Source organism: Papio anubis, chromosome 20 (assembly GCF_008728515.1).
Source record: "Papio anubis isolate 15944 chromosome 20, Panubis1.0, whole genome shotgun sequence".
NCBI classification, from domain to species: domain Eukaryota; kingdom Metazoa; phylum Chordata; class Mammalia; order Primates; family Cercopithecidae; genus Papio; species Papio anubis.
In genome coordinates this window covers 13,586,178-13,613,340 of record NC_044995.1, presented here as the reverse complement: position 1 = coordinate 13,613,340, position 27,163 = coordinate 13,586,178, and the positions used below count along the sequence as shown (strand labels likewise).

General features: G+C 49.4%; 1 protein-coding gene and 1 long non-coding RNA gene across 8 annotated transcripts in view; one reads left to right on the top strand and one right to left on the bottom strand.

Annotated features, from left to right (window-relative positions):
* SMG9 (SMG9 nonsense mediated mRNA decay factor) overlaps nt 1-22,507 on the bottom strand; it is a 45,711-nt gene extending 23,204 nt beyond the window's left edge. For 5 of the 7 annotated variants that reach the window (XR_002518992.2, XM_021931150.2, XM_021931149.2 and 2 more), the window contains exons 1-12: nt 21,999-22,507; nt 17,953-18,108; nt 15,323-15,397; nt 14,979-15,243; nt 14,710-14,885; nt 12,154-12,266; nt 7,186-7,297; nt 4,888-4,983; nt 4,363-4,448; nt 1,149-1,255; nt 369-476; nt 62-190 (exon numbers count right to left, since the gene is read on the bottom strand). Coding sequence is in view for 6 of the 7 variants with exons in the window: in XM_021931150.2 (XP_021786842.1) it covers nt 62-190; nt 369-476; nt 1,149-1,255; nt 4,363-4,448; nt 4,888-4,983; nt 7,186-7,297; nt 12,154-12,266; nt 14,710-14,885; nt 14,979-15,243; nt 15,323-15,397; nt 17,953-18,102 (1,417 nt within the window). In the remaining variant the exon portion in view is untranslated. The remainder of the gene's footprint in view (nt 1-61; nt 191-368; nt 477-1,148; nt 1,256-4,362; nt 4,449-4,887; nt 4,984-7,185; nt 7,298-12,153; nt 12,267-14,709; nt 14,886-14,978; nt 15,244-15,322; nt 15,398-17,952; nt 18,109-21,998) is intronic. The other 2 variants (XM_017952949.3, XM_003915652.4) reach the window with 1 other exon arrangement.
* Nucleotides 22,113-23,186, top strand: LOC103880114. Its single transcript, XR_640996.3, has 3 exons — nt 22,113-22,227; nt 22,853-22,947; nt 23,138-23,186. It is a non-coding gene; the product is annotated as an uncharacterized LOC103880114 (long non-coding RNA).
* The last annotated feature ends 3,977 nt before the right edge of the window (nt 23,187-27,163 follow it).

Sequence of the window (27,163 nt, the reverse complement as noted above, 5' to 3'; positions counted from 1 at the left end):
GGGTCTCTCGCCGATTAGCACAGGACTTGTCTCTCCATGAACCCGTTGAGGGTAACTGTACCTGCTCTTGGTGGGTTTTCACTCTCTGCTTCACTGTCCATGAAGGGTACCAGGAATAAGTTGACCTCAGAGTCCAGGAAGTCAGGTGGAAGCCCCGGGAAGACATTGCATTGTAACATGGACAGAGTCCCTGGAGGAGAAAATGCTTCAGCCTTCAGGTACCATGTTGTGGGTTTTGGGGGGTGGGAATCGTTGACAGTCAAGGCAGGATCAGGAGGCTAGTCTGGGGGTAGAGACTGACCCACGGGGCTGGATCAGGAAATCAGGAGGCTGTTGACTAGCTTGGGGGGTGATCTGGGAACCCTCACCCTTGTAACGCAGGTGGGAGTGGGCCATGAGCTGGTCGATCATCAGATGCATCTGCCGCAGCTTCCGAGGACAGAAGTCCTCTCGGCGAGCTTTGTTCTGCAAGAAGACTGAGGGTGGGAAGAGACGGGCCCTGTGAGGCAGACAAGGCTTGGCTTCATGGACTCCCCTTTCTCACCCCAAAGACCTGCTATTACCCCTGAGTTCAGATCACTGTGTAAATATTTATGTAACTTCACTTCACTTCAGCACCAGGCTCTGGTTAGGGCAATGCTGGGGACCCAGAGGTGAGTCAGATCTGGTTTCTGCCCCTAGTCTCTTTGAGGCCCTAGCAAGGGATCATAAAATGAGCTGGGTCTTTGCAGAACAGTGGAGCGGAGAAAGCATGAAACAGGCAAAGGAACGACATGTGCAAAGGCTGGAGGAGGGAGAACAGGTGGATGGGGTCACTCAGATGAACCCAATCTAATATTCATTTCCTGAGCTGGGAGATTCCACGGACCCAGATATAGGCACACCTGGGGCCTGTCCCATTCCCATCACAGAGCCAGATATAGGCTCAGGGGGTCATGCCCTCAACTGTCAGGGTGGACCAGGGCAGTGGGAACTTGGGAGGAAGGAGCAGCTAATCCTTTTTGACTTCACTCCTCACAACTCTCAAAAGTGCTCCACCCAGAACTCCACTCCTTCCCTGTCTCTCCCCACCTCTCCAGCATGCTCCTGACCTTCAGCCCCTCATTTTTCCTCCTGCCCACCCCTCCAGCCCCCAGAAAGCCTCTCACCCAGGTGGGGGTAGTACTCGGTGCCTTCATCGGAGCCTGATGAGCTGCTGGACTCGTGGCTGGGGGATGGGGTGGAGGGCTTCACCATCTCTGCTGTCTGCAGGAACCTTGGGGTTTGGGGTGAGTGGCTGTTGCTCTTGCACTTGCACCCCAGGTCCCACAGCCTGGGACAGGGGCTTCCTTTGAGATTCTGATGAAAGCTACAGCCATGCTCAGAAAAATACCATAAACACACTATGTTTCTCACAATTTCAGAGAATTCAGAGATAATCCTCTCGGATACCAATCCATGGACTTACATCAACTGTATAAATTCTTTGAGTTTACCCTATTTTTTTTTTAAAGATCATTTTTTAGAGCAGTTTTAGGTTCACAGCAAAACTGAGCAGAAAGCAGGTAGAATTCCCACACACCCCCTGCACATGCACAGCCTCCCTGACTATCAACATCTCCAACCTGAATGGTTCATTTGTCAAGACTCACAAAGCTGCATTGACACATCATTATCACCAAAAATCCCTGTTTACATCAGGGATCACTCTTGGTGCTGTACATTCTACAGGTTTGGACAAATGTATAAGGGTGTGTGTCTGCCATTATAGCATCACAAAGAGTAGTTTCACTGCCCTAAAAATCCTCTGTACTCTCCCTATTCATCCCTCCCTCCCTCCAACCCCTAATCTTTTCACTGTCTCCATAGTTCTGCCTTATCCAGACTGTCTGTATAGCTGGAATTACAAGTATATACCGTTTTCAGATTGGTTTCACTTAGTCTGCATCTAATGATCCTCTATGTCTTTTCATAGTTAGACAGCTCATTTCTTTTTAGTGCTGAACAGTATTCCATTGTCTAGATGTGCCACTGATTATTTATCCATTCAATTTACTGAAAGACATCTTGGTTGTTTCCAAGTTTTGGCAATTATGGATACAGCTGCTATAAATATCTGTGTGGCTGGGCATGGTGGCTCACACCTGTCATCTCAGCACTTTGGGGGGCTGAGGCGGGCAGACCACCTGAAGTCAGGAGTTCGAGACCAGCCTGGCCAACATCATGAAACCGTGTCTCTACTAAAAATACAAAAATTAGCCAGGCATAGTGACACACACCTGTAAGTCCCAGCTACTTGGGAGGCTGAGGCAGAAGTGCTTGAACCTGGGAGGCAGAGGTTGCAGTGAGCCAAGGATGGGCCCCTTGACCCCCAGCCGGGGGAAAGGGCGAAAACCCAATCAAAAAAAAAAAAAAAAAAAAAAAAAGTGTGTAGGTTTTTGAGTGGATATAAATTTTCAGTTTGTTATTTTAAAATAATTGTTTCAAATAGGTAAGAGTACACAAACCTGTTTTCTAAGGTAAAGGATATTGGGATCTGCTAAAATACAGGGACATTCTCCTCACACACAAACACATCTACAATCTCAAGGGGCTCCCCTACTCTGAGAAGCCCACCTGTAGACAAGAGCTTAAAAACAAGGCTCTGCCATGTGCCAGCCTGAGCCAATACCCCCGCCAGAACGTAAACTCCCCAAGGAGTTTTCTCTCTTTTATCTGTTTTGCTCACACCTGTGTCCCTAGTGCCCAGAACAGTGCCTGGCACACCTAGATGTGAATGAATCCCAGATGGTGGTAGGAATGGGGGTTTCAGAATGAAATCACAGCTTAACCGCATTAGATCTGGTCAGAACAACCAACTCCCCAGCAGGCCTTTTTTGCTGTTGGCCAGACTCTCAGCTCATCCCCGTCACCAGGGTTACTAATACGAACACTAAGTTCTCTTTATCAACCACTTACTATGTAACAAGGACTACGCTGAATGCTTTAAATTCCTTAACTCACTGAATCTGCACAACATAATTCTGCTGATGAGGAACTGAGGAGGGAAGAGACACATGCCCAGTAAGAGCTAGGATTCGAAGGCACTGCCTAGCTCTGAAGGAATCTGCTTCCTAATTTAATCTCTCCCCTCCCTACAAGCTCCTGTCTCTTCCTTCTGCCTGGTCCCTGTGCCCAAAGTTGCTCCCCCCAACACCTCCCAGTGGTCTCCTGGGGTCTGAAGCCAGGAAGAGCCTTTGTGGCCACAGGTTCTGAGCCAGTCTCTTCTGGGGGCATTTCTGGAACCTGTGGTTGCTTCAGTCAGGACTCCTGCCAGGTCCTGCCTCCCTTTCTTTTCCTGCCTGCCTGAATACCAACAGGATGGCACACAAACTCGAAGGACATGAACAGCAAAACTCCATAGACCAGACAAGCCAGCTCCTCATGCTACTTATTCAGCAAATTTGTAGTAAATATCTACTGTGTGCCAGGCACTGTGTGAGGTGCTGGGGACCTTGCCCTCCTGGGGCTTACATTTGAATGGGGAACAAAGATCACGAGGAAAGCTATAGTATCCTATTAAGGAGAGGTAAATGCAATGAAGGAAAACACAGAAGGCAGGGAGAGTAACAGGGGATGCTGTGTTAGATGGTCAGGGAAGGCCTGAAGTTGACTCGAATGGCACGAGGGAGAGTCTGAGATCTGCGGTAAGGGTATTTCCCACTGAGGGAGGCGGAGTGCAGAGGTCCTGGGCTGTAGGAAGAACAGCCACAAGGCTCTGTGGCTTTAATAAAGGGAGTGAGGCCGGACGCGGTGGCTCACACCTGTAATCCCAGCACTTTGGGAGGCCGAGGCGGGCAGATTACCTGAGGTCAGGAGTTCAAAACCAGCCTAGCCAACTAGGCTAGGCTGCAAAAATTAGCTGGGCGTGGTGGTGGGTGCCTGTAATCCCAGCTACTCGGGAGGCTGAGGCAGGAGAATAGCTTGAACCCAGGAGACAGACGTTGCAGTGAGCCGAGATCGTGCCACTGCACTCTAGTCTGGGTGATAGAGCGAGACTCCATCTCAATAAATAAATAAATAAATACACAAACAAATAAATAAATAAATAAAAATAAAGGGAGCGAGGGGAGGCAGTGAGAGAAGTCAGCAAGGTGACCCGAGGGTGCAGGACTTTGTAAGCCATACACAGGCAGACTTTGGATTTATTCTGGTAGATATGTAGTCATTGGAGGGGTATGTGTGTGCGCACAGTGCTTTGAGGTTAGATGGTGGTGATTTGCTCCAACTTAAATTTTAAAAGGGTCCCTCTGGCTGCTGTCCCTTGAGGCAGTGGCTCAGTCTCTGGGCCTTTGTCTCCTGCCTCGTTCCTCCTCTCCACCCCCCAACCCCTCAGCTCCTCACCTGTAGAGACTGAGGTCTGTGAACCAGTCCTGGACGACAATCACCACGTGGCAGACCGTGAAAAGGAAGGCAGCAATCTGGAGTGACTGAGGGTGGGCAGGAAGGAAGGGAGGTGAGGACCTCTTTTGCCTGGACTAATCAGGAGTCCCTGATCCCAGGACTCAGCTCAGGAGGCAGCAGGGCAAGGAGCCTTCAAGCAGCTACTGTGTGCCCACCACTGTGATGGCACTTCTCTCACAGGCCATCCCTAACTCAGGAAGGGTGGGAATTATCACCCCCATTTTACACAGGCAGATGCTGAGGCTTCAAAGGGGTTGGGGTGGGAAATGACTTGCCTGAGGGGCAGAGCCAGGAGTTGAGCTGGTTCTGACTCTCAGTGCAGTCCTCTTCCTACAGCCCTTGGGGCAGCCAGGGCTCTTATGAAGCAGAAACTAAGTGGACCACCCATACCCAGCTCTTCAGATCCTAGGAGGATGGGGGTGGGGATGTAAAACCTCAGTCCTGGGCCTGGCTTGGCTCCCTCACCTGCATCTCAACGTAAGTGTGGGGAAGGTTGTACTCTGGAGGCAGTTTGCGGTCATTATTGATGAGATGGTCTAGGATAGAAGGGCTCAGGATGGGCTGCAGCAAGGAAGAGAACAGAACGTCAGGGAAAGGGCTGCTCACAGACACCCAAGTTTCACATGCTCAAGGCAAATACATCGCCTATCTCAGGACAAAACAAGGTCAGAAACAAAGGCAGGCAATTTCTAATTACAACAGTAAGGAGAAGCTAAAGAAAAATAACTCAAAGCTGATACACTTTTCCAACTCCTTTACAAATCACTGCTGCTCTCAAGCGCCTCATGCCCAAAAAGAAATCGCTTTCTGCTAATGAATTTTTAATGTTTACTCAAATGAGTCATGTCCCTTCAAGACTCATTTTGTTGTCAGTTGTTTCAGACCCTTTCAAAACTTTGCTAAGATAATTACTTAGGTGAAAAAAAAAATGATTAGAGTGAAAACTGGTGAGAATTTAAAAAACTGCATCAGTATGTACAAGAATCAGTGGTGAGCTCACCAGACTTTTTTTTTTCTTAAAGGAACATTCAATCAAAAAACTTTAAGAGCTAAATTAAATTGGCCTGATAGTCTACTGGCTTCTTGCTGCAGTGAAATTCTTTTAGAAAGGGGCTTTCACAACTGCTCGCTTTCTCGAACACCAAACACTGAGACGTGCTCTATTCTGTCTTGTTTTGTTAACTTCTGTCCTCCTCTTCACAGGTCTCTGACTCAGACCACAGCTGGTCTGGTTTGTCTCCAGGTCTCTGTAGCCCCTGCACACAAGGCTCACATCACATTTGTAGATTTTCCACTCTGTGTCATCAATGCCACAGTGATCAGAACTCTGTTCCACCAACTATGAGTGCCAACTAAGGGCCAGGCCCTGTGCCCCAGCTCTCAGCCCCAGAGCCAGGGCTCTGCCCTGAAGAGCTTCAGGCAGGTAGGGACTGGGAATAGACATGGTGGCAAATCACATGCTGTGGTGGGAGGTGCATATGGGCAACAGTGGAAGGGGAGGGCTTCTGAGAGGAGGCCACACCCCACTGGAATCTTGAGGAAGAAGGAGGCATCAGCCAGGCAAAAACGCAAGGTGAGAGACTATTGTACTGATAATGGTATTAATCACTAACAGTGTTTAGCACCTAACTCCTCTTGGGTGCTGTCATTGGGACTTTACTTGCATCAATGCACTGAAACCTCACAAACCTCCTATGAGGTAGGCAATATTGTTTTTCTCACTTAAGAGAACTGAGGAATGAAAATAGGCCGGGCGCGGTGGCTCACGCCTGTAATCCCAGCACTTTGGGAGGCTGAGACGGGCGGATCACAAGGTCAGGAGATCGAGACCATCCTGGCTAACACGGTGAAACCCCGTCTCTACTAAAAAATACAAAAAACTAGCCGGGCAAGGTGGCGGGTGCCTGTAGTCCCAGCTACTCGGGAGGCTGAGAAAGGAGAATAGCGTAAACCCGGGAGGCGGAGCTTGCAGTGAGCTGAGATCCGGCCACTGCACTCCAGCATGGGCGACAGAGCGAGACTCCGTCTCAAAAAAAAAAAAAAAAAAAAAGAAAATAAATAGCTTGACAAGGTCACACAATTCGCTGGTAGTTTCAGGTAAAAACAAGATATGCAAAGTTCAGAGAAGAGAGAGATCAGTGTGTGCGTGCTTGCGGTTTGGGGGCTCCTCCAGAGGCGAGGATAGGCAGTCTGAGGGAGTCACGCCATACCTTCTGAATGCCAGCTTAAGGAATCTGGACTTTGCCTGAGAACAAGGGAGAAGCCGAGGAAAACTGCCAGGTAAACGCATGACCAGTCAGTTCTAACAACAGTGACGAGCCTGAGCACTAATCTTGTGCCAGGTCCCGGCCAAGCCCTTTGCCTGGACTATTCCACTGAATCCTTGAAACTCCTAAGAGGCTGAGTACAGTTATCATCCCTACTTATAAAGAGCTGTGGTTTAAGGGAGTTTAAAACTTAAAATCACTCAGCTGGTAAGAATTAACAGGCAGGATGAGAACATATATTCTCCAGGGCCCACACTTTTCAGCACTATACTAGAAGATCCTTTATGCTACTGTGTAGAAGGTGAATGAGATGGGGGTAAAACTGACAACAGACTAAGGGCCAAGAAAAGACACAACTTGCCCCAGGGCACCCAGCATGTCCATGGCTTGACTGGAAGCACACGGAATCCACGCAGGGTTCTGGCTTAATCACATTCCAGGAAGAGGCTCAATGCAGGATGTGGCAGGGTGGGGCAAAGGCAGGCGGGGCTGGCACCTGGGTGTCCAGGAAAACAATCCGTTCTTGGGTAATAAAGAAGTCGATGCCACTGGTCTGGTTGCCCCCTCGTTCCTTCATTTCAGCGCTCTGGGCCCGGAAAACATAAGCCCTGTGGAGAGGAGCAGGCAGGGGTGCGTGAGCGCTCTGGTGCTCAGCCTTGGAGGCATCCGAAGTGTGACCCTGCAAGCTGGGCATGTGAGCCGAGGTACCCGGCCTGTTCCCTAAGCTTCCCATCTGCGGCCATGTCAGGGCGTGGGAGGCAGGGGCAGTGCACGTTTTGAAGCACACTTCACTCCTACCCATAATGAGATCCATTAGTTCAACTGATGAAGCCAGTACACTGAGGTGTTGAAGGGCAGAGACTCTGCCAGTCTGCCAGGATTCAGATCCCAGCTCTGCCTCTTCCTAGCTGTGTGGCTTTAGATACATTCCTTAACCTTTTTCCATCAGTTTCCTTATCTGTAAAATGGGGATAACCACATGATCAAAACTCTGTGTATTACTGTGAGGTCGGTATATGTAAAGCCCTTAGAATGGTGCCTGATATATAGTGATACATACTTTTAGCTGTTAATTACCAAACAAACCTGCTAGATCCCAGGCACTGGAGAGAGAGCATTGAGTGCCCTCCACTCCCACAGTGAGGAAGTTTTGGTCTTGTTCCCAGCATCTTCCCCTGTCAGGTGAGTCTCCCTCACTTCTACGTGTGCTGGGTGCTGGGAATATGAGGGCAAAGAAGGAAGAGCTGAGGCCAGGCGCGGTGGCTCACGCCTGTAATCCCAACACTTTGGGAGGCCAAGGCGGGTGGATCACGAGGTCAGGAGATTGAGACCATCCTGGCTAACATGGTGAAACCCCGTCTCTATTAAAATACAAAAAACTAGCCAGGCGAGGTGGCGGGCGCCTGTAGTTCCAGCTACTTGGGAGGCTGAGGCAGGAGAATGGCGTGAACCCGGGAGGTGGAGCTTGCAGTGAGCTGAGATTGCGCCACTGCATTCCAGCCTGGACGACAGAGCAAGACTCCGTCTCAAAAAAAACAAAAAAAAAAAAACAAAAAAAAAACAGAAGGCAGAGGCAGAGCTAGGACTTGCCCTAAACCACTAAGTTCAACTTGGTGACTCTGTCACTTGGGCAAAGTGATTTTACCTTTTGAAATCTGTAAAATCAGGGTAACAGTACCTACCTCTCAAAGGGTAATTTCTATCTCCCCCCAAGATATATAATCTGTTGTCTGACACAGAGCAGGCATTCTTCCACTTTACAAACACTATACGGAAAATCTCTTATTTGCCAGATACCAGAATATAGCAGTGAACAAAAAAGACTAAGTTGGCTTCTGTGGAGCTTCTGGTCTACTTTACAAATTACCAGAAATCAGTAACTGTGGGTGTTAGAAAGAAGAGGCGTGCAGTGCTCCAAGTGCAGATCATTTAGTTGCTGGAGCCAGGAAGGGCTGCCCTGGAGAGGGAAATGACAATGCTGAGGCTGAGAGAGAAAGAGGGAGTTAATTGGCGTTGGGTGGGGGATGGACGCAGAAGGTAGGTGGTTTGTTGTACCAGGACTCAAAGACCAGCATGGCAAGAGCAGAAAGATGGTGTGTGTGGGAGGGGAGGGAACAAGAGGCTACAGACCCTTGTGGGGCGTGGTAAGGCTTTGGCCTATGAGCCTAGAGAAGGTGCTGGAGAGATCTAAGTAGAGCAGTGACAGGATCCGATTGTGGTTTGAAAGGTCCCCCTTGCTGCTATGTGGCGAGGACCGGAGGGTGGAAAAAGTGGAGATAGGCTTACAAGGCCCAGTGCCACGGTGCCTCCTTCTGCGTCTCTGGCCTTATCTCCTACCCCTTCCCTTCCAAGGCTGCCATGCTCTTCTGCACATACTCTGGGCAAGCTCCCACTTCAGAGGCATTGACTGTGCCAGTCCCTCTCATTGGAATGTTCCTCCAAGCACGCTTTTTCTCAAACGTTCCCCTTAGGAAGGCCTTCCCTCACCATCCTATTTAAAACTATAAACTAGTCTGGGAAACACAGCAAGACCTCATCTCTACAAAAAAATTAAAAAAATTATTAACGGCGTGGTGGCTCACATCTGTAATCCCAGGGCTTTGGGAGGCCAAGGCGGGAGGATCACTTGAGGTCAAGAGTTCGAGACCAGCCTGGCCAACATGGTGAAACTCTGTCTCTATTAAAAACACAAAAATTAGCCGGATGCAGTAGTGCACACCTGTAATCCCAGCTACTCGGGAGGCTGAGGCAGAACTGCTTGAATCTGGGAGATGGAGGTTTCAGTGAGCCAAGACTGCACTCCAGCCTGGGTGACAGAGCAACACTTGCCTCAAAAATAAAAAATAAATAAATTAGCCAGGCATGGTGGTACACAAATGTAGTCCCAGCTACTCAGAAGGCTGAGGTGAAAGGATAACGTGAGCCCAGTCTGGGCAACACAGTGAGATCCTGTCTCTACAAAAAATTGAAAAATTAGTTGGGCATGGTGGTGCATACCTGTGGTCCCAGCTACTCATATGGTCAAGGTGGGAGGATGGCTTGGGCCCAGGTGTTGGAGGCTGCAGTGAAGCCATGATCACGCCACTACACTCCAGCCTGGGTGACAGAGCAAGACCCTCATCTCTTAAAGAATAGTAATAATTTTTAAAACCTGTAACCTAGGCCCAACATCACCTCCCTATAACCCTTTCCCATTTTGTTATATTCTAATGTGCCAAATAGTGTGTTTATTTTGTTTACTATCTCCCCTATTAAAACATAAGCCCCATGAGGGCAGATTTTTTCCAGTTTTGTATACCGTTGTATCCCCAGCACCTAGAACAGTGCCTGGCACATAGTAAGCAATTAATACAGTACTTGTCAAACTGAATTAAATCACGAAAAGCAGATAGAAAACTCTTGGCATCCTCCATGTAAGATATTAATGGCTTGGACTAAGGAGGTGGGAGTGAAGGAGGGAAAAAACACATGAATTAGAAAAAGAATTAGGAGGAAGGCCAGGCGCGGTCGCTTACACCTGTAATCCCAACACTTTGGGAGGCCAAGGTGGGCAGATCACCTGTCAGGAGTTCGAGACCAGCCTGGTAAACATGGCAAAACCCCATCTCTACTAAGAACATAAAAATTAGCCGGGCATGGTAGTCGCAGCTACTCAGGAGGCTGAGACACATGAATCAGTTGAACCCAGGAGATGGAGATTGTGTTAAGACGAAATTGTGCCACTGCGCTCCACCCTGGGCGACAGAGCGAGACTGTCTCCAAAAAAAAAAAAAAAAAAAACGAGAGAGAGAAGTAGGAGGCCAAACCTAGACCTGATGAAAAGAGTTGATACTAAAGTCTACCACACCGCAGGCTGACGTGGCTCAAAAAGACAAGCCGGGCGACAGGATTCTCTCTACCTCAGGAATCTGAACTGAGAGCCATGGGGAAAATCTGCTAGTTGGGGTGAAAAGCTGAAATGGAAAGAATGTTATCTAAGATCTGGAGCTGTTCCAGAGTGGAGCCAAACTGAGTCATGAGTGAGCAGAGAACAGCAAGGAGAGAGGCAGAGGAACCTCACAGCTCCAGCTCTATGGGATGTGTATTCGCACAACAGTGGTCTTCACCTTTTCTAGACCTCCATCAGCCCACTCTGAGATCTGGTGCAAACTAGGGACCTTTTCCCTAGAAGAAAAGCCTGACTGCAAATGTGTGTAAAATTCTGCATATGGCTATGGGTGGTGGCTCACACCTGTAATCCCAGCACTTTGAGAGGACAAAGCGAGAGGATTGCTTGAGTCCAAGAGTTTGAGACCAGTCTGGGCAACACAGGAAGATGCCATCTCTACCAAAAAAGTTAAAAACTAGCTGGTGTGGGGGCATGCCTCTGTAGTCTCAGCTACTTGGGAGGCTGAAGTGGGAAGATCACTTGAGCCTGGGAGGTAGAGGATGCAGTGAGCTATGATCATGCCATTGCACTTGAGCCTGGGTGAAAGAACAGGACCCTGTCTCAAAAATAAATAAATGAAATTCTGCATATCCTTTTAAGGGGTTAATGGACTCATCGCTCATCCATGGAGGCCAGGGTAGTATCGCCTGCTTTACAAAAAACAGATCCCTTATTTTTAGGTAACTTCAATGTGTCTGTGTTCTTTACCACCCCAGTGGCTACCATCCATTCTCATTCCCCATTTTGATTCTTCCTTAATGAGATGTTTATCCCCCCCATTCCCAAATTCCTACCTTTTTCCCTTTCCTTCTCTGCCCCCAGTTTTGGGACCTGTTTCTTAAGCTCTCCCCTCCCCAAAACCTGCTCCTGTGCCCTTATGCTTTATCTTCATAATCACATTCCATCCTCACTCAAGAATGTTGTTCAGGCCAGAGAATCCTCATGTCTGACCCTCCCCAGCCTAGAGAAGCAGAGCCATTTTGCCAAGGTGACACAGTAGGACTGAGGCTGGTACAGAAACCACTCTCTGTCTCCAGATCTCTTTCCCCACCCTATTTCTCACATCGTATCAGCTACCATCCTGTGAGTACTTGCTCTGTGCCAGGTATTCATTAACTTTTGCCTTCTTGATCTTACTTTATCCTCCAAAAATCTACCTGGACAGGGGATACTGGAAATGAAGTCACCTGCCCAAGGTCAACCAGTTATGGAGCAGGGCTGAGCCTGAGGTGGGCCCAAATCCAAAACCTTAACAACTACATCATCCCACTTCCTGTCTACGGCCTGTACCATTTCCTGGGGCCAGGCAAGAAGGGAGGGAGGACGGGAGGGAGGAAAAGGATTGGATGCCTTGGAGCTACACAGATTTAGTCCAGCCCATTATCATCCTCATCTCATGAAGACACTGAGGCCTAGGGAAGAAAAGCAACTTTCCAAAGTCCTTTGGTAACACCACTTACAACACCAGAGCGTACCCTGCCCCAATCCCCGGTGGGTGCCCACCTCCCTCCTGCACCCTACCTGATAGCCCCTCACCTCTGGTCCTCCTCTGGAGTGTTGGCTGACAACAACGACATCACCATGGACTTGCCTGTCCCCTGGAGCCCCAGGACACCAACCACCAACACATCAGTCTGATCCAACAGGTACTATGGGAAAATACAGAAATAAGACTCTGACAAGTCTGTCAGTTGCTGGAGCTGGAATCAGAGGGGGGACTCCAGAGACCCTTGTGGCTCCCGCATCTGCCTTATCATATAGGAAGAGAAACGCCTATTGTTGCAACCCCTTCAACTAGGCATAGGGCCTCTGTTCCGTGTCATGGTAGGATTATGTCAAATGTTCTAGACACAAAGAACAGTGTCTGTGAGAACTCTGAAGTGGAAAAGAGCCTAGCACGGTCAAGAAGCTAAAAGGAAGTCAGCGTGGCTGGACACAGCGGGAAAAAGGGAAATCTGATCTTGGAGAAGTGAAAGTGAGTCACAGGAACAGAAGGGCAGGTTGGAGAAGATAGGACTCAGCGACTGAGGGCTACTGGCACAGATTCCTGGGAAACCTGGGAAAGCACATAAAAGGGAGTGGTGTGCAAACAGGAGCCACCCAGGCTCTCGTCTGTGTGTTTTTTTGTTTTGTTTTACATTCATATGCTGTTGTCTGTGGGATTTAAGAGCCCCTCTGGAAATTACTGAGACTAACCCTGGGCCACCAGTTCTGCTGACTTTCACCACCAGGGGGTGTAAGAGACACTACTTAAGGAAAAAGCTACATCCTGAACTGTGGCTGCTGCTCATTTAAATTACATGGTGAAACCCCGTCTCTACCAAAAATACAAAAACTGGCTGGGTGCAGTGGCTCACACCTGTAATCCCAGCACTTTGGGAGGCCAAGGCGGGAGGATCGCTTGAGGCCACGAGTTCAAGACCAGCCTGGCCAACATGGTGAAACCCCGTCTCTACCAAAAATATAAAAACTGGCTGGGTGCAGTGGCTCACACCTGTAATCCCAGAACTTTGGGAGGCCAAGGCAGGCAGATCACCTGAGGTTGTGAGTTCGAGACCAGCCTGACCAATATGGAGAAACCCCATCTCTACTAAAAATACAAAATTAGTTGGGTGTGGTGGTACATGCCTGTAATCCCAGCTACTCAGGAGGCTGAGGCAGGAGAATTGCTTGAACCCGGGAGGCAGAGGTTGCGGTGAGCTGAGATCGTGCCACTGCACTGCAGCCTGGGCAACAAGAGTGAAGTTCCGTCTCAAAAAAACAAAAAAAAATACAACTATCTGTATGTGGTGTTGCACACTTGTGGTCCCAGCTATCTGGGAGGCTGAGGCTGGAGAACTGCTTGAACCTGGGAGGTGGAGGTTGCAGTGAGCCGAGATGGTGCCACTGCACTCCTGCCTAGGCAACAGAGCGAGACTGTCTCCTAAATAAATAAAGCAAACCCTGGGCCCAATCAGAATTTAATGTGCTTTAACACATTAAAGCTGAATATCTAGGGATGCCCTGTTCAATCAGTAGGCACTGATCATACATGGCTGTTTAAATAAGATTAAACAACATTAAAAATTATTTGGTTGTACTAGCCACATTTCAAGTGCTCTAAAGCCATATCTGGGGATAGTGGCTACCATACCGGACCGATAGTTCAAATATATATGATCTTCATCACTGCAGAAAGTTTTCCTTAATAGCGCTGAAGGGTAGGGCTTGGCTCTTTGTTTTGTTTTTTGAAAGCTCCCCAGTTAATTCCAATGTGAGAGTGGACATAGAAGTGGCAGGGGCAAGGCAATAAATGGACTTGAGCTAGTAAGTCCAGGCTGCTGGGTAGGAGAAGTGACACCTCTGGGAGAATCTGAGCAGGTGTGTGACAGGTCTAGGGGAGAAAAAGCAAAAGAGGGGATACAAAGTCTGGGAGACTGGAGGTACGTATGATGATCTAGGAATGTGAGATCTGAACTTGAGCAGGGGGTGCTGGGATGGATGGGGGGGCACTTCGGGGGAGTGACATTCAAAACGGTTAACACTGAGACAGCGTGGGTTTCTTGTTCTTTTTTTTTTTGACACAGGGTCTCACCCTTGTTGTCAAGGTTGAAGTGCAATTTCATGATCACAGCTCATTGCAGCCTTGACCTCCTAGACTCAAGTGATCCTCTTACCTCAGCCTCCTGAGTGGCCTGGATGCCTGCCACCATGCCTGGCTAATTTTTATATTTTTGGTAGAAATGGAGTATTCCTATGTTGCCCAGGCTGGTCTTGAACTCCTAGGCTCAGGCGATTCTCCCACCTTGGCCTCCCAAAGTGCTGGGATTACAGGCATGAGCCACAGCAAGGGTTTCAACCAAATAAGAAGGGTACTGGGGCAGGGTCGAAGAGACTCCCCTGCTGTGGATGGCACAGGAGATCCCAGGGGTCCTGGGGTGGTAGGGACAGTACCTCTTTACCAATCAGTACCAAAGCAGTTCGGTATTTTACCAACTAGCAAGCACAGCTGAGCTAGCTGAAATTCAGCTCTGATGAGGTGAGAATGTTCTGATTCCACCCCGTCGCACTGCTGTAAGTTGCCTGAAAGCTCTCCAGTCTGGTGTTGCCTACCAAGAGGTGGAGGAAGGGGTGGAGGATCAGAGGATGCAGGACGTGTGGAAGCTCAGGCAAGCAGGGGCCCGTCAGTACCTCAATGGCACTATCACACCAATTCATCTGGTCATCTACCAACTTGATGCTGTGCTTCATGCGCTCTGGGGGCAGCAGTTTGGCCTGGCCCACGACAGCTGGAGATTGGAGAAAGCAGGAGATAGAGAATGCAGTGAGGGTCTGTGAGGAGATGCCAGTTCCCAACCCAGTCCTGCCCGGCCCCAACTCACGGTCCATGGCTGCTGGGGCGGCAGTCCCCATGCCCCGGTTCTGGATCTGGTACACAGGCTGTGTGGGTCTCTGCCCCTCCTTTTCCCCCTTGGGTGGCGCAGGGGCTGCAGGGGGTGGTGGGGCGGTGCCCTCAGGGGTAGAGGCACCTGTCACGGCCACAGGCCCCTTCCCCTCCTCCCGTGGCTTCATGAGGACGATGGGCTTCTCCAGAGGGGCTGGAGCAGGCGGGGCAGCAGGGGCTGTTGGAGGTGGTGGCTGCTTTGACTACAGAGGTAAAAAAGTTTCCATCAATGGGGGCAATCCCTTCCTTAATGGCTCCCCTCCTCCCTCCTTCTCTGCTCACCCGCTCTGCTGGAGGTTTTGAGAGGATGATGGGGGTTTTCTGCATGACGGAAGTGCTTGTCTCTTCGCTGGCATCCTGTGGTGAGGGAGGGCAGTTACTCAGGAATGGCTCACTGGCTCTCCTGGACATTTCAGATCTTTATGTGCCATGAACTATTCTAAATGCTGAAATACATTAACTACCTTGATCCTACCAACAGCCCTGTGAGATAGATACTATTATTACCCCCACTTTACAGATGAAGAAAATGAAGCCCAGAAAGGTTAAGCAGATTGCCCAAAGTCACAAAGCCCAGGCAGCCTGGCTGCAGAACCAAATCCTCAAGCATTCTGCTCAGCTGCCTCTGCAAGGCAACAAGCCCAGGCGGGAAGGAACTAGGAGCTAGACAGGTCTGGGTGCAAACCTGGTCCCGCCTCGTGTTGGATGTGTGAATATATAAGGAGCCAGCCTCACCACCTTCACTTATGCCTCATTTTCCCATCTGTGAGTGGGTACGGGAATTCCTTCCTCACAGGATTATGATGAGGATGAAAGGAGACAGAACTCCTCAAGCGCCTAGCGTGGCACCTGACACATGGCAGGTGCTCATATGTGAGAGCTGCTGGTGGCACTTGCTATCCTGATCACCTCTGCCCTCAGCCCCGCTCCTGCTCTAGCAAAGCTGGCAGGCTGATCCCACGCCTTGACCTCTTCGTGCCTCCCCGACTCACCCTCAGTCTGCTGAAGAGGGGAGAAATCTGAGTCTCAGTCCCGTTCTTTCTCTGGTTCCTTGAGGAACCTCAGGACAGTCTTGACCCCTCACTGCTTCTGTTTCTTCACCAACAGACTGAGGACACTTACTTAAATCCTGCTCACTTCACTGGCTTACGGTGAAGAACAAACAAAAAGATGATGTGAAAGTGCTTTAAAAAGATGTTTCAAGGGAAAAACTACAGGAGGAGAGGCTGTAGACTTCCAGGAGGCTAGGAAGGGGGAGATTATATAGGCTGAGTATTCCTTATCTGAGATGCCTGGGACCAGAAGTGCTCTGGATTTGGGATTTTTTGAACTTTGGAATATTTGCATATTTACTGGTTGAGCACCCCAAATCCATCTGCTACAAGGCTCCAATAAACATTTCCCTTAAATGTCATGTTGGTGCTCAAAACATTTTGAATTTTGGAGCACTTCAGATATTCACTCTGTACCTGGAATGAGCACTGTGAGGGTGGAGAGAAGACACACAGATATACCCAGGTGGCGGAGTGTAAAGCACTGGTGCCTGAGTAGCACAGACGAAGCAGGGGAGAGGCGAGAGAGGCATTCAGGATGAGGCCCAATGGGCTGTCACTGATATGGGAGAAAAAAATGGGAAGAGGAAAAATGGCAGAAAGATGCTGAGGTCAGCAGGGGACACAGAGGATGAGAAGCCCATGGGTGTGACAGGAGGCTGCCAGGGCTCAGTAGCATATTTAGAGACAAAGATGAGATTTAGGAGTTGCTTGTTCAGGGGTTAAACCTGAAGGTGTGGCGGGATAACATTCCCCAGGAGGGCATTATGTGGAAGGAAGAGAGACGACGCGTTCTCATTTACGCTGTGGCCCAAGAGAAGGAGCAAGTAAGAGCCCAGCTCACTGTGAATAAACTATTCTTCATGTTTGTACAGTTTTATAGCTCAGAAGCTGGCCTCAATTGTTACCTACTTCCACCCTACCAGACATGTCTGAGGTGGACAGGGCCCTAGAGAAAAAAGCCCAGGGGGCAGGTTCGGGCAGTGAGTCACCTAAGTACAGGAGGGGAGTGAGGCAGGGTCTGGGCACAAGCCGATCCCTCCTGATTCCCAGCCCAGGGCGCTCTCTACAGCACGCAGAGTGATGCCATATGTGAGACTAAGCTGGACCTGGATCTGAGTCCTGGAACCAAAGTTTATTGACTCTCATTATGGAAAAGTCCCTTCACCTCTGGGGCTCATTTTCCTCATTAGTGAAAATCAGATCTATTATAGAATCTACTTCATGGGGTAGCTGTAAGGGTTCAGGAAGACCCAAAGGATGTAAAGGACTTTGCACAGTGCAAGCACAGTATAGGCTGCTCAGTAAAAAGAAACAGAAACAGTTGTTGTTATTATGACATGACTCTTTAAAACGAGCTATGAAACCTCTCAGCTCAAACTCTCCAATGCTAATTTCACTCAGTGAAATATAAAGTTCTTTCCAAGGCCTACTAGGTCCTACCTGATCTGGCCCCAATTAACTGACTTCATCTCCTCTCTCCCTCCTTCCTCACCCACTGCAGCCATCCTGACCTCCTCTGGCTACTCCTTGAACACGCCAGATATGGGCCACCTCAGGGCCTTTGCGCTTGCTGTTCTGTCTAGAATGCTCTTCATCTAAGATGTTGGCATGGCTTATTCCCTCATGTCCTTAAAGCCTCTGCTAAAAAGTCACCTCTTCAGAGAGACCTTTTCTGACCATGTTATCTAAAACAGTCTCCTTTATCACTCTCCACCCTCTTTATCCATGAGGGCGGTAGGTTTTCTTTACAGATATATCCCGGCATCTGGATTAGTGCCTGGCACATGGCAGGTGCTCAATAATCATTTGTGGAACCAAATAGATACATGAATGCTGCTCCTGGGTCCAGACACTCACCCGTCTCTCTCTTTCCCATGGTGCAATGTAGTCCCTCTCCCGACCACCAGGCCCAGAGAGATTCTGGGGGCCACCAGAGCCAGGCTCCTTCCACCGTCGCCGCCGCTCTATCCCATAGAGTCCAGGCTGACTGTGTCCAGACTCAGACATGGTCACCTACGGAGGGAATGAGGGGATTTCAAGATGAAAGAGTCTCTTCCTACTCTACTTGGCATACCCTAGACTATACGAAGTCCCTTCCTTCCTTTTTTTTGGAGATGGAGTCTCTCTGTCGCTCAGGTCGGAGTATAGTGGCCTGATCTTGGCTCACTGCAACCTCTGCCTCCCGGGTTCAAGTGATTCTTCTGTCTCAGCCTCCCCAAGTAGCTGGAATTACAGGCACCCACCACCATGCCTGGCTAATTTTTGTATTTTTAGTAGAGATGGGGTTTCACCATGTTGGCCAGGCTGGTCTCGAACTCCTGACCTCAGGTGATGCACCTACCTTGGCCTCCCAAAGTGCTGGGATTACAGACCTGAGCCACTGTGCCTAACCAAGGCTCTTCCTTTCTTCTTTTTTTTTTGAGACAGAGTTTCGCTCTTGTCGCCCAGGCTGGTGTGCAATGGTGTAGTCTCGGCTCACTGAGCCTCCGCCTCACAGATTCAAGCAATTCTCCTGCCTCAGTCTTCTGAGTAGCTGGGATTACAGGTGCCTGCCACCGCACCCGACTAATTTTTTTTGTATTTTTAGAGATGGGGTTTCACCATGTTGGCCAGGCTGGTCTTGAATTCCTGACCTCAGGCAATCCACACATCTCAGCCTCCCAAAGCGATGGAATTACAGGTGTGAACCACCGCGCCCGGCCAAGGCCCTTCCTTTCAACAGAGCTCGGGCCTGTGGTAGCAACTACAAGCTGGCTCCTAACATGCACTCCTGACTTCCAAAAAAGTAAAACCCTCAGTTCTGAGCTAGGTACATGGATGGCTATCCAGAACAAACTTCTCATCCTTGTTTGCAGTTAGGTGTGGCCATGTGAGTAAGTACTTTCTGGCTATGGTATGACACTAGAAGTGTGGCTTGGCAGCTTCCAGAAACTTCCCTTCACAGACTCTGGCACACGCCTTTTGCCCCTTCCTCCCAGTGACAGGAATGTGGGTGTGGAGGTTGGAGCTCAAGCAGCTATCCTGGGCTGTAAGGCAACTTAATGGAAGGTACAATAAAACAAGACACAAAGTTGGGGGTTCCACGTTAACCCTGAATTGCCTACTTCAAGAGGCAGCGAAAAACAAATACACACCTATCTCTTACTTGCAGCCAAAACTATTCCCGACTATTAAAATGCTCCAGCATCAATAAACTCACAGGGGCAAGTTCACGTAAAAATAGGATATTCTCCTTAACAAAATGCAGCAAGGCGTTTGCTTACAAACCAGCAATGTGATCCTCAGTCCAACAGCTACTCTTGATGATCCATTACTAGTGCATGTCATGGTGGGGCTCCAGCACTCAAGGGCCTGTTTTCACCTGGTACCCCACTACATTTCAGTGTCTGTCTTCCGTTCCTGACGGTCTGCCTTCCCTCCCACTGAATTTCATTTCAAGGTATCCCCCGTGTTTATTCTATTTGACATGTTATTTAATGTCTGGCTATCTATGCAACCCACTCTCCACCATTTTAGTATCTGTTTACAGGTCCTTAGAGAGTTTTCCAGCTGTTCACACATCATTCTAGGGTGGCCTTTGCTACTTAACTGTTTGTAGAACTCAATGGGGCTATCTGCTCAAGCTCAGAGGTCAGGCTGACAAAGTGTGGCCTAGAGGCCAAATCTGGTCTGCCTTCTGTTTTTGTAAGTAGAAAGTTTTATTGGAACATGGCCACATCCGTCAATTTACAAATTGTCTATGGCTGCCTTCTTGATGCAATGGCAAAGCTGAGTAGTTGAGACAGACAATACAGTCTGCAGGGCCTAAAATAATTACTCTCTGGCCTTAACAGAAAGTTTTACTGAATGGCCGAGTATGGTGGTTCACACCTTTGGGAGGCCGACACAGGAGGACTGCTTGAGCCCAGGAGTTCCAGATCAGCTTGGGCAACATAGCAAAATCCTGTCTCTATAAAACATTTTAAAAAGAAAAAAATAGCTGGGCATGGTGGCATGCACCTGTAGTCCCAGCTACCTGGGAAGCTGAGGTGGTGGGATTGCTCGAGCCTGGGAGGTCAAGGCTGCCATGATCGTGCTGCACCACTGCACTCTAGCCTGGGAAACAAAGCAAGACCCTGTCTCAAAAAAAAAAAAAAAAAAAAAAGAAAAGAAAAAGCAGAACCCTGTCTCAAAAAAAAAAAAAGTTTGCTGACCCTTGCTTAGCTTGGAAGTATCTGTTAAACCCCTCCATGAATCCTCCCCAGCCCAACCTCATAATGACATAAACAGGTCCCTCGGAGACTCTCCAGAACTGAAGGGTCTGTTTACAAGACAGAGTCATAATTTTGCTAGCCAGACAAGTGGCTTGTCTAGCTCCTCTCTTACTGTGCTACATGACCTCTCTCCCAGCCACAAGCCAGGTTGAAGACTGCTTTCCTAGACAGAGGAGGACAAGGGCCTGTTTACAGATGCTTAGGGAAAATGACTCATTCAATACCGAAATAACTGCTTACAGTCTCGGATGGAGATTCTCCCCAGCATCTGAAACTCCTCCCTCCCTTGCAATTAAGTGTCTTTACACATTATTCTGAAATCTACCCAGTGCTTAAGTACCTGTCTTCATGTCTCAATTGGGATTCCGCCCAGCCCTGAAGTTTCTGTTTACCCGCCTATGAGGATACCCTTTCCTGTGCAAAGTAAGCGCACCATGTGTGTGCTTTTCTTTTTTTTTTTTTTTTGAAACAGAGTCTTGCTCTTTTGCCCAGGCTGGAGTGCAGCAGCGCGATCTCAGCTCACTGAGTCACTGCAGCCTCTGCCTCCCGGGTTCAGGCAATTCTCCTGCCTTAGCCTCCCAAGTAGCTGGGATTACAGGCGCGTACCACCAGGCCCGGCTAAGTTTTGCATTTTCAGTAGAGACGGAGTTTCGCCATGTTGGCCAGGCTGGTCTCGAACTCCTGGCCTTAAGTGATTCGCCAGCCTCCGCCTCCCAAAGTGATGAGATTCCCCATGAGCCACAGCGCCTGGCCTCCCTGTGCCCTTTATTCCGGGAGCTTCCACAGTATCTGAATGTGGGGAGTTCCTTGGAACTTAAGAGCCCACCTAAGCCAGGTGTGGAGGTTACAGTGAGCCGAGATCGTGCCATCGCACTCCAGCCTGGGCGACAGAGCGAGACTCTGTCTAAAAAAAAAAAAAAAAAAAGGCCCACCCCACATGCAAGCTGGGGACTTCCAATGCTGTTTCCGGGCTCCTTTGGGGGATTTCCCCCAAACTTAGGAAAGCCGGTTTATTTAAGTGTCTACTGATGGACTTCTAGGGTGACTTCCCGAAAACTAACAATCGAATTTACATATTTTTGGTGAGTGTCTCCTCAGTGCTTAGGCATCGCTTCACACACTCCCTTCGGGCATCTCCCAGAACCTCAGTGACTATTCGCAAATATTAGGGGAGACTCTCCCAATTCCTGAGTATGTAAGCCCACTTCGTGGGACACTCCCCACCCCAGAACTGTAGCCGATTTGCACATTTTCCTAAGGACTCCCTAGGATTTAAACTCTCTATGGGGTTCTAGAGGGGGGCCTCCCCGGATTTAGGCATTGATTTACAAAGCTTCCCTCAGGGAACCCAACTCAAGTTCCTCTTTACGCGTTATTGGGGCGGCCTCCCCAGTACTTGACGGGCAGTAGTTTGCAGGCTCCACTTGGATCTCGCAGAGCATTAGTTTCTTATTTACACGTTATTTCCGTCCCCCGCCCCCATTCCTGCCAACCCAGTAACGAAATGACCGGCCCCGGACCCCTACTCAGTGCCGCACCCCCGCCGGACATCCCAGCGACCTTTTAATAGCCAAGGCGAGGGCGGGGCCTGCCGGCGCGCCCCGCCCCCTGCCGGTGCGCGAGCCTCGCGCGGACTCGCGGCTCCCTTACCTAAGGCGGCTGCTGATTGGTTCTCGGGGCGCGGTGTGGGCTCTCCCGTGACGGGCGTCGGGTGGGGGCGGGGAGGCTGACCCCAACCACCCGCCTGTAAATGGCGTCTGGGGGCCAGGAGCGTGGGAAAGAGAAAAAGTGGGCAACCCCCACTCCGAAACTGGCCTCGGCGTCCGGGTTGCGGCCCCTAAGGAAAGCTGGCCCGAAGAAGGAAGAGGAGGAGGAGGAGGTAATGCGGGGCCAAGTTGAGCTCAGGTACCTCAGGTTGCTGGTCCTGCGCATGCGCTGAGGGCTGGACGCTCGAGAACCGAACGCGCGCGCCGGGCGGAGCATGCGTGGATGGAGGCGGTCGACTTCAGCACGCATGCGGGTTCCGGAGGGGAAGGCGGGAGGACGCCGCGGCTCTGACTCAATGCGCGTGCGCGCGGTTGGAGCTTGAGGGTGGGGAGATGAGTAGGGAAATGGATACGCCGAGGAGCGGGAGGGGAACCTGGGGTTCGAGTTGTGCCTCTTCAGTGATGTTGGCGGGATGCGGTGGGGTGGGGCGACAGGGAGGAATTTCACTGTTCTGGGCTCAGTGCCAAGAACACATGAATGAATCAGACTTGGCGTGCGTCCTGGAAGACACCCCAGCCTGTGGAGAGACTGCCAGGGCCTCAAATCACTTAGGAAAGGGCGCGGGTCCGGTTGGACCTTGAAGGACAGACAGGCGAGGGCACTCCAGGGGACAGCTAAGCAAAGGCGGTGAAGACCCCGGGGGAGAGGTCCAGACTCGCTTGGATTCAGGGTACCCCAGGGTGGGAGGTGAGGCAGCAGAGTGGGCAGATCAGACCCTGAAGGGTCTCCTGTGTCAGTTTTATCCTTAAGGCCTGGGAGATGCAGAATAGTCCGAGAGAGAACCATGTTTAAAACCCTCGAAGGCTGCGTTGGAGGAGGGAATCCGCTCCAGGTTCGAAAATTTAAACACCCGTGGGCGGAGTCTTGCTCGCGCGGAAGAGGAGCATTGGGCGAGGGGCGCGGCCTGGGAGCGCATGCGCAGTCGGAAGGGCCAGCGGTTCCCCTGTGGGCAGAGTGGGTGAATGGGAAGGTTCTAGCTTCTTATTTGAATTTCTTTATTTTTATTTTATTTGTTTATTTAGAGACGGAGTCTCGCCCTGTCGCCCAGGCTGGAGTGCAGTGGCACGATCTCGGATCACTGCAACCTCCACCTCCCGAAATTCAAGCGATTCTCCTGCCTCAGCCTCCCGAGTAGCTGGGATTACAGGCGCCTGCCACCATGCCTGGCTAATTTTTTTTTATTTTTAGTAGAGACGGGGTTTTGCCATGTTGGCCAGGCTGGTCTCGAACTCCAGACTCCCCGCCTCAGCCTCCCAGAGTGCTAGGGTGACAGGCGTGAGCCAACGTGACTGGCCTAAAAAATGTTTTATAAAATTGTATTTGAACAGGTATTACATGTACATACACAATTCAAGCCTCTCTGGCTGTATACAATAAAAGCAAGTCTCCACCTCTGGTTCCCATTTTCCTTTTCTAAAGCACTGGTTCCCGGTTTCTTTCTGGAGCTGCTGTTATATTAAAGCATTGGAGTTAAGAGCATGTGTTGAGTTCATATAAATAGCGGCTGACCTTGACCAAATGACTTAATGCTCTCTACTTCTACGTCCCTGTTTGTGAATTGGGTGTGGTATAACCTTACAGCATTGCCGCCAGCATTAAATGGGTGAGAGTGCGTAGAACAGTGCCTGTTGCCTAATAGCACTGTGTGTTGTCACTGTGTTTTATTTTGTGATCTACCATGATGATAGTTGTAGATTCTGAGCAGCCATCTCCCCTCCAGGCCTCATCCCTACTGTCATTGTCCCAGTACCAGTACCAGGTGGAGCCACCTCTCCAGGCTGCCACAGGTAGAAACACCAGTCACCCAGACTGACTTGAGTCCACTGTTGATGGATTCTGGGGAGAGATTCTGGGTGTTTGACAAAGATACACATGACAGGCCATCTCTGTATTATGTCTATCGGTGTCCAATTTTACTTCTTTGGCTCAAGCCATATCTGAATTTCTCAACCCCAGATCACCCACGATTGCCGGTTTCACATCAGGACAACCCTCAAAGGTAGAATTTTCTTAAAAGATAGAAAGAAGAGGCCTGGCATTGACCTTGGACCCACTGTGTGCCAGGTTGTGTGTTCTCTGCTTTATATACATCACTATAATCTTCTCCCCTAATTTGTTTAACAGATATTGACCCGTGCAGTGACTCATGCTTGTAATCCCAGCACTTTGGGAGGCCAATGCAGGCAGATCACCTGAGGTCAGGAGTTCAAGACCAGCCTGGCCAACATAGCGAAACTCCATCTCTACTAAAAATACAAAAATTAGCCAGGCGTGGTGGCATGCACCTGTAATGCCAGCTGCTTGGGAGGCTAAGGCACGAGAATCACTTGAACCCGGGAGGTGGAGGTTGCAGTGAGCTGAGATCGCACCACCACACTCTAGCCTGGGTGACAGAGTGAGACTCCATCTCAAAAAAAAAAAAAGAAAACAGATGTAGACAAATGAGCCTGGAAAAGAGAAGGGCCTTACCAAAGTCCCCATAGCCGGGAAGCAGCAGGCCTGGATTCAAACCCAAGCCTGTCTCACTCTAGAGCAAGCCTACACTTTTTCCCTGGCACCAGGGAGCCAGCCTGGTGATGAGTCAGCAGTACAGTCAGGCACCCAGTGAGCTGCCTTTTGTATTAGTGGCATGGTGTGCTGTTCTGGAGATATATCATACTTTAACACTTTCTCTATTGATGAGCATTTAGACTGTTGCTAAACTTCTGCTCTTACAAACATTTACTGCAGGGGTTTGTGTGTATGTTTTTATTTTCTAATTTTTTCTTTTTCAGACATGGTCTTACTGTCTCGCCCAGGCTGGAGTCCTGTGATACAGTTGTGGCTCACTGCAGCCTCAACCTCCTGGACTTAAGCAATCCTCCCACCTCAGCCTGCGGAGTAGCTGGGACCACAGGCATGTGCTACCACACCCAGCTACTTTTTTATTTTTTGTAGAGATGGGTGTTCACTATGTTGCCCGGGCTGTCTCAAATTCCTGGCTCAAGCAATCCTCCTGCCTCAGCCTCCCAAAGTGCTGAGATTATGCTACAGTTAATATCCTTATACACGTGACTGCATGTATATGTTAGTATTGTCAGTAGACTATCTCATTTGAAGTGCAGCTAGAATTGCTGGGTCGAAGGGTATGTGCATTGGGAATTTTGAGAGCCATTGCCAAATGATCTGTTCAACTCTTTATTTTTTGTTTTTGAGACAGGGTCTCCCTCTGTCACCCAGGCTGGAGTACAGTGGCATGATCACAGCTCACTGCAGCCTCAGCTTCCCAGGCTCAAGCAATTCTCCCATCTCAGCCTCCCGAGTAGCTGGGACTACAGGCGTACGCCACCATGCCTGGCTAATTTTTGTATTTCTCGTAGAGACAGAGTTTCACCACGTTGCCTAGGCTGGGCTCAAGCAATCCTTCTACCTCAGCTTCCCAAAGTGCTGGGACTACAGGTGTGAACCACTACACCTGGCCCTGTTCATCTCTTTCTCACTTCTGTTCATTTCTTTCAGTTATATGTTGAATGAATTATGGAACTCTAGTCATCTTCCAGGCACAGCTGTAGGCTGGAGATCCTGTAGTGAATAGGAAGAGCACTTACCCTTTGGGAGCAGATATTCTAGTGGGGCAGATGATATCACATAAAGGATGCTTGGAAGAAAAGGAAATTGGGGGTGAGGATTGTGAAGACATTGCAAAGGATATTAAATTTCAGTTAGACAGGAGGAATAAATTCAAGAGGTCCAGTCCACAACATGGTAAGTATAGTTGGTAACAATGTATACTTGAAAATTGCTAAGAGAATAAATTTTCAATGTCCTCACTACAAAAATGATAAATATGTGAAATAATGCATATGTTAATTAGCTTGATTTAGCTATTGTACAATGCATACATATACAAAACATGTACACCGTAAATGTATACAATTTTTATTTTTCAATTAAAAATAAAGTCAGGTGCCAGGCATAGTGGCTCACGCCTGTAATCCCAGCACTTTGGGAGGCCGAGGTGGGCGGATCACGAGGTCAGGAGATCGAGACCATCCTGGCTAACATGGTGAAAACTCATCTCCACTAAAAATACAAAAAATTAGCCGGGCGTGGTGGCGGGCACCTGTAGTCCCAGCTACTCGGGAAGCTGAGGTAGGAGAATGGCATGAACCTGGGAGGCAGAGCTTGCAGTGAGCCAAGATTGCGCCACTGCACTCCAGCCTGGGCAACAGAGCGAGACTCCGTCTCAAAAAAAAAAAGTCAGCTTACAGGAATTGAGAGTGATAGAAGTCTTAGAGACTAACAGGTGGCCAGGGAAGGCCGCTTTGAGGGGGTGACATTTGATCAGAGGCCTGAGTACAATTAAGGAAGGTCAGGAAATGAGCCATCTAAAGATGCTGAAGAATGGCCAATAAAGACCCCAAGGTGGGAGTGGGCCTGGCTGTCCAAGGATGGTCAAGGTGGCCAGAGTGACTGAAACAGAGCAAGGGAGGGAAAGAAGGGCAGGATTGTTTAGAGACGGAGCTCTAGGCAGGACCAGTTTACATAAAGTCTTATAGGCCATGGTAAGCATTTGGAACTTACTTCCAAATGTAACAAAGCCATTGAACGGCTGCAAACAAGCACTGGCTTGTTCCAATGAATGTTTACAGAGACTTCTCCAGTGAACAACAAAAATTAAAGGTGATTGCCTGTAGGGATAAGGGTTATAGACAGATGTGGGTCAGGGCTATGGGGACTTAAAAAGCATTGTTGTTTCTTTTAACCACATAATTACTAGCTATGCGCAAAAATGTTCAATGCAAACAGTGCTGGTTGCTGTGAGGAGAATGGCCTGCAGGGGCGGAAGCAGGAGATGAGAGAGCTGGTGTCCTTGCCTGGGTGAGAGGGGATAGTGGTTCAGGAAGAGGATGGTGCTGATAGATGAGTTGAGAAGGGTCAGGAACTGGGATATGTTTTGAAGGTAGCGCCAAGGAATTAAAAGTGGGGTGTGAGAGGAAGCATGAATCAGGGATGACTTAAAAGTCATCCCAGAGATATGTTGTACAACAGGGTGACTCTAATTCATA